At 41.4% G+C, this 16,366-nt stretch overlaps 1 protein-coding gene across 1 annotated transcript in view; it reads left to right on the top strand.

Annotated features, from left to right (window-relative positions):
- NFS1 (NFS1 cysteine desulfurase) overlaps window positions 1-10,154 on the top strand; it is a 36,653-nt gene extending 26,499 nt beyond the window's left edge. Inside the window, exons 10-13 of the mRNA XM_073606569.1 lie at window positions 3,628-3,709; window positions 5,146-5,229; window positions 5,712-5,801; window positions 6,373-10,154. Coding sequence (XP_073462670.1) covers window positions 3,628-3,709; window positions 5,146-5,229; window positions 5,712-5,801; window positions 6,373-6,436 — 320 coding nt within the window. The 3' untranslated portion in view covers window positions 6,437-10,154. The remainder of the gene's footprint in view (window positions 1-3,627; window positions 3,710-5,145; window positions 5,230-5,711; window positions 5,802-6,372) is intronic.
- The last annotated feature ends 6,212 nt before the right edge of the window (window positions 10,155-16,366 follow it).

The raw sequence follows: 16,366 nt of genomic DNA, 5'->3' as shown, positions 1-16,366 counted from the left end.
CCCGCCATACTCTGCCATACCCCGCCATACTCTGCCATACCCCGCCATACTCTGCCATACCCCGCCATACTCTGCCATACCCCGCCATACTCTGCCATACCCCGCCATACTCTGCCATACCCCGCCATACTCTGCCATACCCCGCCATACTCTGCCATACCCCGCCATACTCTGCCATACCCCGCCATACTCTGCCATACCCCGCCATACTCTGCCATACCCCGCCATACTCTGCCATACCCCGCCATACTCTGCCATACCCCGCCATACTCTGCCATACCCCGCCATACTCTGCCATACCCCGCCATACTCTGCCATACCCCGCCATACTCTGCCATACCCCGCCATACTCTGCCATACCCCGCCATACTCTGCCATACCCCGCCATACTCTGCCATACCCCGCCATACTCTGCCATACCCCGCCATACTCTGCCATACCCCGCCATACTCTGCCATACCCCGCCATACTCTGCCATACCCCGCCATACTCTGCCATACCCCGCAATACTCTGCCATACCCCGCAATACTCTGCCATACCCCGCAATACTCTGCCATACCCCGCAATACTCTGCCATACCCCGCAATACTCTGCCATACCCCGCAATACTCTGCCATACCCCGCAATACTCTGCCATACCCCGCAATACTCTGCCATACCCCGCAATACTCTGCCATACCCCGCAATACTCTGCCATACCCCGCAATACTCTGCCATACCCCGCAATACTCCGCCATACACCGCCATACTCCGCCATACCCCGCCATACCCCGCAATACCCCGCCCCCGCCATACTCCGCAATACCCCGCCATACTCCGCAATACCCCGCCATACTCCGCAATACCCCGCCATACCCTGCCATGCTGAGCCATGCTCGGCTGTACTTGGCCTCTGTATGTGGCCAGGCTGTGGAAGTCTCACACATGTGGTATCGCCGTACTCAGGAGGAGCAGGAGAATCTATTTTGGGGTGTCATTTTTGGTATGTACATGTTATGTGGTAGAAATATTGTATAAATGGACAACTTTGTGTTAAAAAAAAAAAAAGCGTTTTAACCACTTCCCGCTCGCCGGCCATCATACAACATCCTTGACTTTGTGCGGAGATATCTGAATGATGGTTGCAGCTACAGGCATCATTCAGATATCAGTTTTTTCAGCCAGCGATTCCCTACACCATGAGAACGATCATAGCAGCTGTTCCACTGCTTGATCGTTCTTACGGGAGGCGAGAGGGGATGTCCCCCCCTCCCGCGCTTCTACCAACTCACCGCTACGATCGAAGCCAGGATCGTTTTTTTTTTTTTTTTTTTTTATTTCAGGCTTCCCAGCCTAGAGGTGAGATGTGGGGTCTTATTGACCCCATATCTCACTGTAAAGAGGACCTGTCATGCCATATTCCTATTACAAGGATGTTTATATTCCTTGTAATAGGAATAAAAGTGGTCAAAATTTTTTTTTTTTTGGAAAAAAGCATCAAACTAAAATAAATAAAGTAAAATGAACAATAAAAAAAAAAAAATTTTTTTTAAAGCGCCCCTGTCCCTGTGTGCTTGCATGCAGAAGCGAACGCATACATAAGTCCCGCCCACATATGAAAACGGTGTTCAAACCACACATGTGAGGTATCGCTGTGATCGGTAGAGTGAGAGCAATAATTTTGGCCCTAGACCTCCTCTGTAACTCAAAACATGTAACCAGTAAAAAATTTTAAAGCGTCGCCTATGGGGATTTTTGAGTAGCAAAGTTTGGCGCCATTCCACAAGCGCGTGCAATTTTGAAAGGTGACATGTTGGGTATCTATTTACTCGGCGTAACTTCATCTTTCACATTATGCAAAAACATTAGGCTAATTTTACTGTTTTGGTTTTTGTAAAGCACAAAACAGTTTTTTTTCCCAAAAAAACGTGTTAAAAAAATAGCTGCGCAAATACCGTGCGAGATAAAAAGTTGCAACGACCGCCATTGTATTCTCTAGGGTCTTTGCTAAAAAAACATATATAATATTTTGGGGTTCTATGTAATTTTCTAGCTAATAAATGATGATTTTTACATGTAGGAGACAAATGTCAGAATTGGCCTGGGTGCTCCAGAACGCCTGAAGGTGCTCCCCTGCATGTTGGGCCTCTGTATGTGGCCACGCTGTGTAAAAGTCTCACACATGTGGTATCGCCATACTCGGGAGTAATAGCAGAATGTGTTTTCGGGTGTAATTTGTGGTATGCATATGCAGTGTGTGAGAAATAACCTGCTAATATGACAATTTTGTGGGAAAAAAAAAAAGTAAAAAAAAAAAACCTTGATTTTGCAAAGAATTGTGGGAAAAAATGACAACTTCAAAAAACTCACCATGCATCTTTCTAAATACCTTGGAATGTCTTCTTTCCAAAAAGGGGTCATTTGGGGGGTATTTGTACTTTTCTGGAATGTTAGGGTCTCAAGAAATTAGATAGGCCGTCAGTACTTCAGGTGTGATCAATTTTCAGATATTCGCACCATAGCTTTTGGACTCTATAACTTTCACAAAGACCAAATAATATCCACCGATTTGGGTTAATTTTACCAAAGATATGTAGCGGTATAAATTTTGGCCAAAATATATGAAGAAAAATTACTAATTTGCAAAATATTATAACAGAAATGAAGAAAAATGTATTTTTTTTACAGATTTTTCGGTCTTTTTTCTTTTACGGCGCAAAAAATAAAGAACCCAGCGGTGATTAAATACCACCAAAAGAAAGCTCCATTTGTGTGAAAAAAAGGACAAAAATTTCATATAGATACAGTGTTGCATGACTGAGTAATTGTCATTCAAAATGTGAGAGCACCAAAAGCTGAAAATTGGTCTGGTTAGGAAGGGGGTTTAAGTGCCCAGTTGTCAAGTGGTTAAATGCATGCTGTTATTCATTTTGAGACTTCAGATTTTTTTGTTTTTGCATATGTGATACATTTAGCTGGTGTTAGGCTGAAAGCGAGGCTATGTGTTCAAGTTTTGTAGGAAAACAGATTCACTTTAGGCCCCTTTCACACTTGTGCGACTTGACCTGCGACTTGGGACTGCAAAGTCGCATGACAAGTCGTACCTCATGATCTCCAATGAGTACTATTGATATCTGTGCGACTTCAAAGTAGTCCCTGTACTACTTTGGTCTGACTTTGATACAAGTTGAGGTCCATAGATCTCAAGTTTACACACAGGCATTCCCTAAAATCACTGCAAAATCACGGGACTTTCAAGTGGCAGCAGTGTGAAAGGGGGCCTTCATTTTACTGCTGACAAGGATGAGAAATAACTTAATATTTCTCATCCTTGTCAGGGATCATTCCCTATTCCCTTTTTTTTTGTTTTTCTCTTCTCCCCCACATGACAGCGCTGGTGCTTGGTAATTTAGACCCAGCGCCACCTCCATCCTGCGCTTACACAGGTCGTCTTTTCTTCAAGTGTGGACAAAGCTGCAGGGGAGAAAGAAGGTAAGTAGAAGCACCGCAAGGGCTGCCATTAATCTGAACTTGTCTTCTTTTTTTTTTTTTCCCCCCACGTTGACAAAGCAAAGGTTCTTTTGAATGCATTATTATGATGATCTCTGTTTAGCTTATAAAAGTCTAATCTTCTTACTTTTTTTCAGGCTGTGTAAACCTTTCTTTTGCCTATGTGGAGGGGGAGAGTTTGTTGATGGCATTGAAAGATGTTGCACTCTCTTCTGGAAGGTATGATAGTACAAAGCATGCTTTTCTACTGGTAGTAAACTGTGGTAGCTGGTGCACAATATCTTGGGGGGGGCGCCTGGAGACTCCCTGGCCAATCAGGACTCGGGACCCACTTCCTGATTGGCCGGGAGGAGAATCAGGAAGACAATAGGGAATATTAGTTCACTATTGTCACACAACTGGGGGTGGGCTTAGGGTGCAGTGCTCTGTGCCACGAGCCCACCCTTTTTTTTAAGCCAATTAGAGCCTCAGGTTCTAGTCATGTGCTTTTAAAAAAAAAACATTAAAATCCATGCAATTAGGGGCCAGGCGCGTGGATTTGGGGGGGGGGGGGGTCGGGGGGGGTGGAGGTGGGTGGCTGCCACTGGTAAAAAAAAAAAGTCCAGATCGCTTTAGTGATTATTGATAAGATCATATAAAACCATGCATTTGGAGGGGTGCGCGCAATCCACTTCCCCTCCATCAGGGCTACAAGAAAGTCAATTAAATCAAAGACAAGTGCAAATGGCATAAGACCAGAAGCTTCCCACTAAAATGATGAACAAGAAAAACAGGGGAAAAGCCAAAGCTATGAAAAAGCTGTAGTTAAATCTATAGATTTCTTGTGAACCCCAATAATGTAAATGAGTCAATAAAGTCTGTATCCTGCTCCACACAACACCAATAGATGCTTTTCTAGGATTGAAGCACCTCTGGGAAACTAAAAAAAGAACAGCAAGGAGTGCCAGACTGAGTGCAGTAGTATGCGCACAGTATTTATTAAAAGACAATTGGCAACTCCCTTTTAGATGGTCAGGATGCTGCTATGGCCACCTGCAAAATCAGACGTCACTTCCAGTCCAGTGCCCCTGTGAGTGCCAGCCTGGTTCTCTGCATTACTTGGCTCGTCCCACAGCAGCATCCTGGCCATCTACCTTGCTGACCTATGGAGAGCAGTGATCTATATCATAGAGACATGGTTTGTTATTACATCTAAAAATGAGTTGCCAATTGTATTCTAATAAATACCTTGCCAATACGCATTTAGTCTGGAACTCTCTGCTGTTCTGTTTTAAGAAAGTCAATTACCTTATTTACCCTAATATCGTGCTTTGGACTCTTGCCTGTGCACACATACATTCTCAGATATTTACAATCCTCATCCATATTTCATGAAGGTGTATGGATGCCATCAGTGTTGTAGCTGAATAAGTAGCAAATCTTCGTTTTGTGTATTGGCATTATTATGGCTTTGTGCAGCACCCAAATGCAGCAATGTTCTTGCAACAAAGTCAAAAGCTTTTATGATCTATAGAAGATAATTTACATCAAGAGAAATAGTAACTGACTTCCTCATACCAGATGTTTGTGTACTAGGTAGATGTTACTGAAATTGTGGATTGCATATGAACCCTTCAGACTTGCACTTTAACCTTTTTGTTTCTGTTCACCTCTAGCGCTTGCACTTCGGCGTCCCTTGAGCCATCTTATGTCTTGAGGGCTATAGGAGCAGATGAGGACCTGGCTCACTCCTCTATCAGGTTGGTTTTGAGAGTTTCTGTTTATGAAGATGTGTATTTTAGACCAAGAGAGTGTTAAAACCAACATTGTAGCAGTGTCTAAAAAGAGAAAAAAAAAAAGTTTACCAACAAATTGAAGATATCAAGGTGCCCACACATCTGTAGCAGGCCATTCTGGTTGGCAAAGCTCCAGCACTTCCTGTGTTTAATCTCAAAGCTTTCTCCTCTTTTCCTGCATGTTACTATTGGCTTGTGGGAGCAACCCATCTTAATGATGAACCAAGAGGAGTGTATATAGAATGGAGTGGCAAGCTTTGACAATACTAGGAAGTGTTTAAAGCTGATTAGAACTGCCCACCATTACCACATACTGGCAGGGTATGGAGTTGTCTGCTGGCATTTTCATCCTTTTTTTTTTATTTTTTTTTTTGTATTTTGTAATTTAAATTTCTGTTTGTTTTAGATGGTAGGTTTTTATGTTTTTATTATCTATTATCATTTAGGTTTGGTATTGGAAGATTCACAACAGAGGAAGAAGTTGACTTTACTGTTGGGAAATGCATCCAGGAGGTGAAACGGCTCAGAGAAATGAGGTATACCAAACATTGAGAGAAACCTGGCCTTTTCCTACATTTGTATGAATGGAGTAAGTGTAGTGTGTACCAGTGGGCAGAAAGCATACCTTTATAATCCTAAGAGCTGGTAAGATACCGGAGTTTATCTGAAACTGGATTTAAAGTGTATATAAAGCCTTTTTTTTTTTTTGATAGAATGACTTTCATTGCTGTTTTGTGTTCTCTGCTGGGGAGGTTTACTCAATTTTTTTTTTTCCTATTTATCTTTCTAACAAATAACTGCTCCCAGCTGCATGGAATTTAAATTTCCTTTTTTGCATTGGTACATGTTCCCCAGTGTAGTGCCCACACTCTCATGCTATATTTTTACGGCCTAGAAAATTGGCATATTTAATTTGACAGATTCGGCTCCGATTGATTTTGATGGGGTTCGGATTTGCCATCTGAACTTTTTTGAAGTTCGGTGAACCCCTACTGACTTGAACCTAGAGCTGTTTGGCTTATTACTATTCTCAAGAGTTCAGCTTTAAGCCTATTGTCTAATATTTGGATCCTATCATCCTCTTTAATCAATATGTGTTCTTTGCAGCCCACTGTGGGAGATGGTGCAAGATGGGATCGATCTGAAAAACATCCAATGGACCCAGCACTGAGAGTCCTGGGTACTCAAGATTGAACATCAGAACACGTTCTATTTGTTAGTCTATTGGCTTCTGTTACACAGTTGAATACTTCTTTAGCTACCAACGCCCCTGCTAGCTGAGGGGTCTGTCAAACACTTGTGTGGTCTTGTCCCGCTGCCCCATTTATTTAAATGCAAGCTCTAATAGTTAAAAGGGAGCTCCATGGGCTGGTTTCTTCTGCTGCAGAAATTGCGCACAAGCAAAATCACTTTAGACGCTGCTGACATTTACATAAAAATATATCCTTATACCCAGTCCTTCATGGGAAATATTGTTTGAAAGCCCAAAACTGAAAGGCAAAAAGAAGTCCTCCATTTATAGTCATTTAGTCACATTGTGACTCTACAGATAATATGATAGTTTTGATTGAGCCAAAGAGCTAAACTAATAATTTCTTCATGGTAATGGGGGTTATAGAAAGAGTAGAGAAGAAATCTTCCACTAGGGAGGTTTACTCTCACTTGTGGTTGTGTCTTTGGGAAAGAATAATGCAAAATAACGTGACATAGAGACCACAATTCTTATGGGTTCCAACTCTTTTCTATTCTATTCAAAACAGGAAAAATGTTAGATTTGGATTGACTTTAAAAAGTTTCCATAGTCTTTAAAGCGAAGCTCCGCTAGTCTACCTCCTCGCCTCCACTGCCACAATTTGTACTTTTTTGGGGAGGGTTTTGACAGGTACCCGCTCTCACTTCCTATTCAGTTTGTGGCGGTGAAGTGAGCTGGAAGTTTGGCCCACTGTCCCCCCCCCCCACCCCCAAACAAGCCTATTTGCACATGCCAGTAGGAAACAGTCCGTGAAGCCGCAAGGCTTCACTGCCTGCTTCCCTTAGCCAAGATGGAGGCGCCAGCATCCGACAGCCGATTCCAGAATCGGCTTGGGTGAGGACACCATTGGATGCCCGGACAGGTAAGTGCCCCAATAGTAAAAGTCAGCAGCTACAGTGTTTATTGCTGTGCTGACTTTTATTTTCGTTTTTTTGGTGGGGGGTTGGGGCGCAGTCAGAACTCCTCTTTAAAGTAAAACTCCAGCCAAACCATTTGTTTTTGGACAAGTTGAGAAATGTTGAACCTCCTGTTTTTATTGTGCTGTCTCATTTGAGGAGATTTCCACTTATTTCCTGTTGTTCCCAAGAAAAGCCTTGAGCTTGTATTAACACATATGTGGACACAGACATCGCATCGGTGAGGCACCGCATTGCTGTTGTAGATCACATGGGATGTCTTTGTAATGCGAATTCAGCCATACAGTTGTATGGCTGAACACACATTCGATTTGCACAAAAAAGGTGCAGGAAAAGAGCCTCATATGTCCCATCATATGAGGCTCTTTACCTGTGCCTGGTGAGACATGCCTTTCTAATATTGGCCAATTGTCCACATATTAACAGGGCTCACATCCCAGACTCCTACTGTTTCCTGCAATGAACATTTGAAGAAAATGTACTCCCTAGTCTGTTAAAAGAACCCCGTAATAAAAAGATGTTTAATACTTAGCTTTCCTGCAGGTAAATCAAACCTTCCTGCAGCTAAGAGTCAAATATTGGCTCCATTGGCACCATTGGTATCAAACATTTCTGTTGTGTCAGATGCCTGGTTCCTCGCTTCCTTGTGCCAGCTTCTACATCATTGCTGTGCATGACCACCAAAGCAGGGTTTACAATTTATCGGTGCGATAATGAACCCATGTTAACGCGCATTTCGCTAAGGCAGCCTTTTAATTTTTAAGGGGAGAAAAAAACGCGCTTTTTAAAAACAATACAATAGATAAAAGTGATGAGTCAAGAAAAAGCAGCAACTCTCATGTGTGATATCACAAAGAAGTCAATAAATCTAAAAACAGAGTCACGCTTAGCATTAAGTAAACATACTATTCATGAGCATGTCAATATAACATTGATAGGTGCAATATAAAAGTCCTTATTCAAAAAAGGTTTAAAAATAGCATGAACATCCAATTATACACAGTCTTATGTGATAGAAGAGAGGCAGGTGCAGGACCAGGGTAGTGAAAAGATAGAAGTGTCACACTCCTGAATTCCCAAGTCACAGTTCATAGATGCATTCCAGATATTCCAGATCCCAAATGATATCAACACCACATGTGACCATCGCCAGAGAAGAATGCCTGTTTTCCAGATGGATCCGACCTGTAAAGAGGTCAGAAACGCCTGTGGCTGATTACCCTGCCAGGGCCTTTGGGCTGCAGTCTGCTCAGCACACAGGGATCCTGTAGGCACTCTCTCTCCTGTCCCCTCGTTTTCAGATATCCGCGGATATCCCACTCAGAAAAAAGATGCTCCACATAGTGTAAAATCCAAGACATTTATTTCGGAGTTAATAGTTTAAAAAGGGGAGAACATCTCCCTTACGCAAAAGATAGTATATCGGCCGGTACAGATAAAATCGAACGCCCGCGCTTCCGGGACTTAGTATGTCATTATGACGTCAGCACGTCATCCGCCATACTAGTTTCGTCACAGATTGACGTTGTCCTAGGGCACGGGCGACGTGCTGTGTCATTGCCTTAAATATGTAAAGAAAGCAAACCAAGCCTCGACTTGGCTTCCCAAACCTTAATGAGAAAACCAAGCCTCGTTTTCATTATACAGGGTAACATCCTATCAAGCCTCCCTATGAGAGTAAGCTGGACACCTTTAGAGTTTTGCCTTCTCCTTTGGATCTGTCTCCTTAGATAAATGACCTTACTGCTTTTAGCAAATACCCAGCAAAAAAGGTTAAAATAAAATATAAAAAAAGGTTTTTAGTTACAAATAAATGCACCAAAATACAGGCAGCGTCGGAGATCCATCCACAGATAAAAATGCGATTTATTGAGCCCTTTAATTTTGCCTAGATGTGCTTTGCCAGCACACCTCAGCCAAAACTGCTCCCTTTTTGTGGGAATGCAATGTAGCACCACCTCCCTTAGTGTGTTGGTTTGCCGTTCAAACTAAAAGGCATGTCAATGCACCAACACCAATAACTGGTTTCACCACAGGTTGCGGTAACATGTTGTTCATGCAAGTGTGAACGTAGCCTAAAATTAGGGTATGTTAGAAGTACAACCAAGATATTTTGGCAGTTTATCTAGGCTAAGCTGTTTAAGGTTCTAATTTTTGATTTTAAAAAAGGCATATCGATTTAGAATAAAGATGTTTCAGCGGGCTTTAGTATTTATCTGCCTATTTTACAAGCATTTTTAGCAGTAATCTTTATTAAAATACAGATTTCCTTTGCCACGTGTGAAAAACGTTGCCCCTGTTTTGTTTATTAAAATACTTTCTGCAGCAGATGGGACGTATACCTGGTGCCCCCACACACTGCATATTACATTCACTTATACGCACAAGGATGCACGTTTGTGTGCTCCAATCTTTGGATGTAACGTGTTCTAGTGTGTGCATGTGTATTTCCAGCTTCTCTTTTCTGCTATTTTGTGCCCATGGCTTTTAAAGTCAACTTTTTATTGACAGAGTGAAGATTTCCTTTTGAAAAATATCTGTCTAGTAGTGTTTGGGTACACATTTGTGGGACACTACAGTCCGTATTCACATGACATGACATGTCCTTTCTGTTTTTGCCTTATTTTTGTTCAGGTTTGTAAAATGTGAGGCTAATGTACAGTACCATTTATATTTTGCATTTGGCCGATTGTAAATCAATAAAGGTTTCTGAGATTGTATTGTTCTGCCGTGGTGGCTCCATTATAACTTGTCTGCGGGAAAAAAAACCCACAATTTTTAAAGAAAATTTTAGTGTTAATAAACCCATAAAACATTAAAGGATAAGTTCACTTAAAAAAACTAAAAAAAAAAAAAAAAAAAATGCACATTTATTTTCAGGTAAAAAAAATGTGCATTTTATTACTTTTTTTTTTTTTTTTTTTGAGCCTGTAAAGCATTGCATCAGCAATCAGCAGATCTCTGGTGCCATGCAGGTCTCTTGCATATCTGTCCGTGGATCTGTGTGCCCTTACTAGCAAGCAGATACACTGACAGGAACAATCAATGAACTACCAAGGCGCTCCACAGCTCCATGGTAGTTCATTGAGAACTACAAGCCGACACCTGTAAGTATGACGGGGCTTGTAGTTCATTCACACACATAGCTCTGTGTATGAATGATGCTGCTGTGTGGGCGGAGCGCCGCATACCCACGCTGATTTTCAAAAAGTGACAGCTAGTATCGGGAACTTTTCCCCTTGCTATGACAAGGAGTGCGGGGTTCAGGCAGCGGCTGCAGCATTGGGTACATGTTACATGTTCCATCCCGTTTTTAGGGTGGAAAATGTAACCTGTTCACGAAGGTGAACTTTTTCTTTAATTATAAAGTGTTAGCTACACTTACATGCTGTACCTGCTGCTGCATCATTTCCTTCTCAGGGCCGTCTGTTCTGCAGGAGATGAACTTAAATATTTGGCAAAGTACATTTCTATGGGGTGGCTCTGATGCCTTGCGAGAGATCTACCTGGTCCCACCTCTACATGCTTCTGAATGTAACTACAGCCAGACAAGAACGTCTACTCTCTATGCAGGTTCCTCGGTAACAGGTTGGTTTGTTTCAAATCTAATTCATGAATGAAAGCCAAAAACACTGATCCAGTAATATATGAAAGAAGTAGTACAGTGGATTATAAAAAGTCTACACACCCCTGTTAAAATGTCCGGTTTCTGTGATGTAAAACAATGAGAAAAAGATAAATAATTTCAGAACTTTTTCCACCTTTTAATGTGACCTATAAACTGTACAACTCAATTGAAAAGCAAACTGAAATCATTTTAGGTGGAGGGAAGTAAAAATAAAAACATAAAACAATATGGTTGCATACGTGTGCACACCCTTTAATACTTTGTTGAAGCACCTTTTAATTTTATTACAGCACTCAGTCTTTTTGGGTAAGGGTCTATCAGCATGGAACATCTTGACTTGGCAATATTTGCCCACTCTTCTGTGCAAAAACACTCCAAATCTGTCATATTGCAGGGGCAAAGCCCTCGTCAGATCACCCCACAGATTTTCAATCGGATTCAGGTCTGGGCTCTGGCTGGGCCATTCCAAAACTTTAATCTTCTTCTGCTGAAGCCATTCCTTTGGTGATTTGGATGTATGATTTGGGTCCTTGTCATGCTGAAAGATGAAGTTCCTCTTCATGTTAAGCTTTCTAGCAGAAGCCTGAAGGTTTTGTGCCAATATTGACTGGTATTTGGAACGGTTCATAATTCCCTCTAACTTGACTAAGGTCCCTGTTCCAGCTGAAGAAAAACCGCCCCAAAACATGATGCTGCCACCACCATGCTTCACTGTAGGTATGATGTTCTTTTAGTGATGTGGAGTGTTGTTTTTGCGCCAAACATATCTTTTGGAATTATGACCAAAAAGTTCACCCTTGGTTTCATCAGACCATAACTGATTTTCCCACGTGCTTTTGGGAGACTTTAGATGTGTTTTTGCAAAATTTAGCCGGGCTTGGATGTTTTTCTTGGTAAGGAAAGACTTCCGTCTTACCACTCTACCCCATAGCCCAGACAAATGAATAATATGGGAGATTGTTTTACATGTACCACACAGCCAGTACTTGCCAGATATTCCTGCACCTTCTTTAATGTTGCTATAGGGCTCTTGGCAGCCTCCCTGACCAGTTTTCTTATTGTCTTTTCATCAATTTTGGAGGGATGTCCAGTTCTTGGTAATGTCACTGTAGTGCCATATTTTCTCCACTTGATGATGACTGTCTTCACTGTGTTCCATGGTATATCTAATGCCTTGGAAATTCTTTTGTATCCTTCGCTTGACTGATACCTTAACAATGAGATCTCTGGAAGCTCTCTGCGGACCATGGGTTTTGCTGAAGGATGCGACTAAGAAAATGTAAGGAAAGACCTACTAGAACAGCTGGACTTTATTTGGGGTTAATCAGAGGGACTTTAAATGATGGCAGGTGTGTACTGACTCCTATTTAACATGTGTTTGAATATGATTGATTAATTCTGCATACAGTTACATCCCCAGTTATAAGAGGGTGTACACATTTATGCAACCACATTATTTTAGTTTATTTTTACTTCCTCTCCCCCTAAAAGATTTCAGTTTGTTTTTCAATTGGCTTGTACAGTTTCTAGGTCACATTAAAGGTGAAAAAAGTTCTGAAATGATTTATCTTTATCTCATTTTTTTTTTTCTTTTTTTTACATCACAGAAACCTGACGTTTTACCACGGGTGTGTAGACTTTTTATATCCACTGTATGTCAAAAACTTTTTTTGGCTGTACTTCTCCTATGGATCAGTTTGTTCTGCACTCCTGTGATCCGTTTTCAGGCTAAAGCCCGCTGTAGGCTGACGTCACTTGGTCGTCCAGGCTGGGGAAAGATCCCAACTTAACAGTCAGGATCCACCCAGATTCCTGGACCTGCAGCTGTGACTTACCCTTTTAAATGCACCGCTGTAAGACTGAGCCAGCCGCTCCCTATTCTCCCCTCTCCAGCTCAGTGCTCCAGTGAGCGCTGGAGGAGCAGAGAGCCGCTGACTGACAGTCACGGGTCTCTCTGCTCAGAGTGGAGGGGAGAACTGAGCGATCAGTGGTGTTTGATCGCTCAATTCTCAGTTCACAGGCAGGGGGGAGGGAACAGATGCAGCATGAGATCAATGCTGCATCCACGTAGGGCTGTATAAGATATACTTTTTTTTGTTAACTCCATACTTCTATTAACGTGCATTTACTAAACAAGAGTGTTGCATATACAAACTAATAATAGTTATAGGAATACAATTCAAGTCATACAAAGTGATACAAATATGAATACATACACACGCTACCTATCCTATTTCTAACAAATGCAGTAGTCTGCATGCAATAGGGGTACACTAAAAGTCACTTAGCTTCTGTGATAGCTGGTCTGTAGCAAACAGGACTGCCAAGGAAATACAAGAAGCTACACTACCAAAGAGAGACTGCCAAAACCAAGGACCCATTTTTCTACACTCTAATAAAAAGCCTGAAGTCCTGTTTCCTACACAAATTGTGGACTAGCTATTACAGAAGTGCTAAGTGACGTATGTATAGCTAAAACTTTTTTTTTCAAAACTTGGATTGAGTAGGGAAGGGATAAAACCCCTGGCATTTTATTTTTTTTCTCTTTGGAGAAATTTCCCCTTCCTGTCCCAGAGATGCAGCAGGCAGTAAGTGGAAATCTCTCCAAAGTAAAAAGATTTCCTCATTCCCTTTGGAAGATTTTCCATTATCTTTTGTTTTGGGAACAGTTCTTACATTTTGGACTGTGGATGATTGGATGAAAGTCATATTCAGTGATGAATCTCGAATCTGCATTGGGCAAGGTGATGATGCTGGAACTTTTGTTTGGTGCCGTTTCAATGAGATTTATGCAGACGACTGTCTGAAGAAAACATGCAAATTTCCACAGTCAATTATGATATGGGGCCGCATGTCAGGTAAATGCACTGGGGAGATGGCTGTCATTAAATCTTCAATAAATGCACAGGTTTACATTGAAATTTTGGACACTTTTCTTATCCCATCTATTGAAAGGATGTTTGGGGATGATGAAATCATTTATCAGGATGATAATGCATCTTGCCATAGAGCAAAAACTGTGAAAAAATTCCTTGAAGAAAGACACATAAGGTCAATGTCATGGCCTGCAAACAGTCCGGATCTCAATCCAATTGAAAATCTGTGGTGGAAGTTAAAGAAAATGGTCCATGACAAGGACCAACCCGCAAAGATGATTTGGCAACAGCAATCAGAGAAGGCTGGAGCCAGATTGATGAAGAGTACTGTTTATCACTCATTAAGTCAATGCCTCAGAGACTGCAAGCAGTTATAAGCCAGAGGTGGTGCAACAAAGTACTAGTGATGTGTTGGAGTGTTATTTTGTTTGTTTTTCATGATTCCATCATTTTTTCCTCAGAATTGGTGCTTGTTCTATAAATCTGTTACTGGCCACCACAATTATTTTTCTTGATTTCTTTTAGTGTTTCTTAAAGCCAGAAAGTTGCCATTTGAAATGCCTTTAGTTTTTGGCCATGTCTGTGATCTGCTTTTTTTTCTACAATAAACAACTGAAGGAACATCCTCAGGGACTGGTGATTCCATAATTTTTTGCCGGGGTTGTAGAACTCTATGCTATTCTTCATGCATTGGTATTATGCGATGCACTTGCCCCAGGAGACAGGGACTGGGTGTGTGCTCTCCACCCAATTGTTTTGTATGTGCCTTGACATTGAGCCTGGGTGGACATGTGCATATCAATGCAGCTCAACATGCTCCCCCCATACCTGGAAGTACCGGGTAGTTCCCGGAAAATGGTAACCTGCAGGGGGCCCGATTTTTAATTTTTTTTATTTTTGTGGCAGTTTACTATTGGTTTTAGGGCTCTTGTACACTGCAGCTTGAAAAAGCTCAGTACAGCTTATTTTTTTACTAGCTAAGATTAAGCCCATTCATTGTAATGTGCCTATGCACACAGGCTCTTAAAAACTTGTTTACACGCCTGTGTGCATAGGCACATTACAATGAATGGGTTGTATTTTAGCTCCGTAAAAAAATAAGCTTTACTGAGCTTTGTCAAGCTCCAGTGTGCAAGAGGCCTAAGTAAAAAATGTCAAGGACTCCCCCAACTATTTCACTAAGGTAACAGAAGTGGCCCCGGCCTCAGCCCTGGTGAAAAGGTTCTTATTCTGGACCTTTTTATAACTTTTTCTAAATTTCACGCACTTCTCCACATGGCGCGCGCTCCCGCTTAGCTAGAACGCGCACCTTGCCAAGAGAGCAGCAGTTCCGTCAGAATAGGCGACCCGTCAGAGTGTGTAACGGAAGTGACGTTTTGTCGCCGCCATCTTGCTACACCCCGCACTCCTCCACAATAAGGATACATTGAGAAGGGGGGCAAGCGGACATCTTGTTACATCCACCAGAGTTTTGCATTTTACACTTTTTTTTTTAGCAGTAAACTGAGGTTATATAGTGAAATACAATACTTAGAATGTCTAGATCTTGAATTGTAAAAGCAGCGAACTTCTGTCCGATTAGCAATAGCTCCCAACTGTCCCTGATTTTGAGGGACTGTCCCTGATTTGGAACAAAGTCCCTCTGTCTCTCTTTCCTCCTCATTTGGCCCTCATTTTTGTCTGATCCGTATAAATGTATATATAATGCAAATTTTTATCCCTTTTAAAAGTGTTTCCCAGAGCTAAACCTTTCATCCAATTTCTAAATTGCTGCATTTGTAAATTTCAAAAGCCAATATAAAGGAATAATAGTGGTTAAAAAAAAGCACTTGTGGGTTTAACCACTTCAATACAGGGCATTTTCACCCCCTTCCTGCCCAGGCCAATTTTCAGTTTTCAGTGCTGTCACACTTTGAATGACAATTGCGCGGTCATGCGACACTGTACTCACTAATTCCACAAATAGAGCTTTCTTTTGGTGCTATTTCATTGCCTCTGCGGTTTTTATGCCTTGCGCTATAAACAAAAGAAGAGCGACAAGTTTGAAAAAAAAAAAACAATATTTTTTACTTTTTGCTATAATAAATATCCCAATTTAAAAAAAAAAAAAAAAAAACACATTTCTTCCTCAGTTTAGGCTGAAATGTATTCTTCTACATATTTTTGGTAAAAAAATCGCAATAAGCGTATATTGATTGGTTTGTGCAAAAGTTATAGCGTCTACAAAATAAGGGATAGATTTATGGCATTTTTTTTTTTTTTTTTTTTTTAAACTAGTAATGGCGGTGTTCTGTCATTTTTATGTTGACTGTAACATTGCGGTGGACATATCGGACACTTTTGACACTATGTTGGGACCATTCACATTTATACAGCAATCAGTGCTATAAAAATGCACTGATTACTGTGTAAATGTCACTGGCAGGGA

The sequence above is a fragment of the Aquarana catesbeiana genome, linkage group LG12 (genome assembly GCF_042186555.1).
Source record: "Aquarana catesbeiana isolate 2022-GZ linkage group LG12, ASM4218655v1, whole genome shotgun sequence".
NCBI classification, from domain to species: Eukaryota; Metazoa; Chordata; class Amphibia; order Anura; family Ranidae; genus Aquarana; species Aquarana catesbeiana.
Note: the sequence above shows the minus strand (reverse complement) of the source record. Positions and strands in the feature narration are given on the sequence as shown.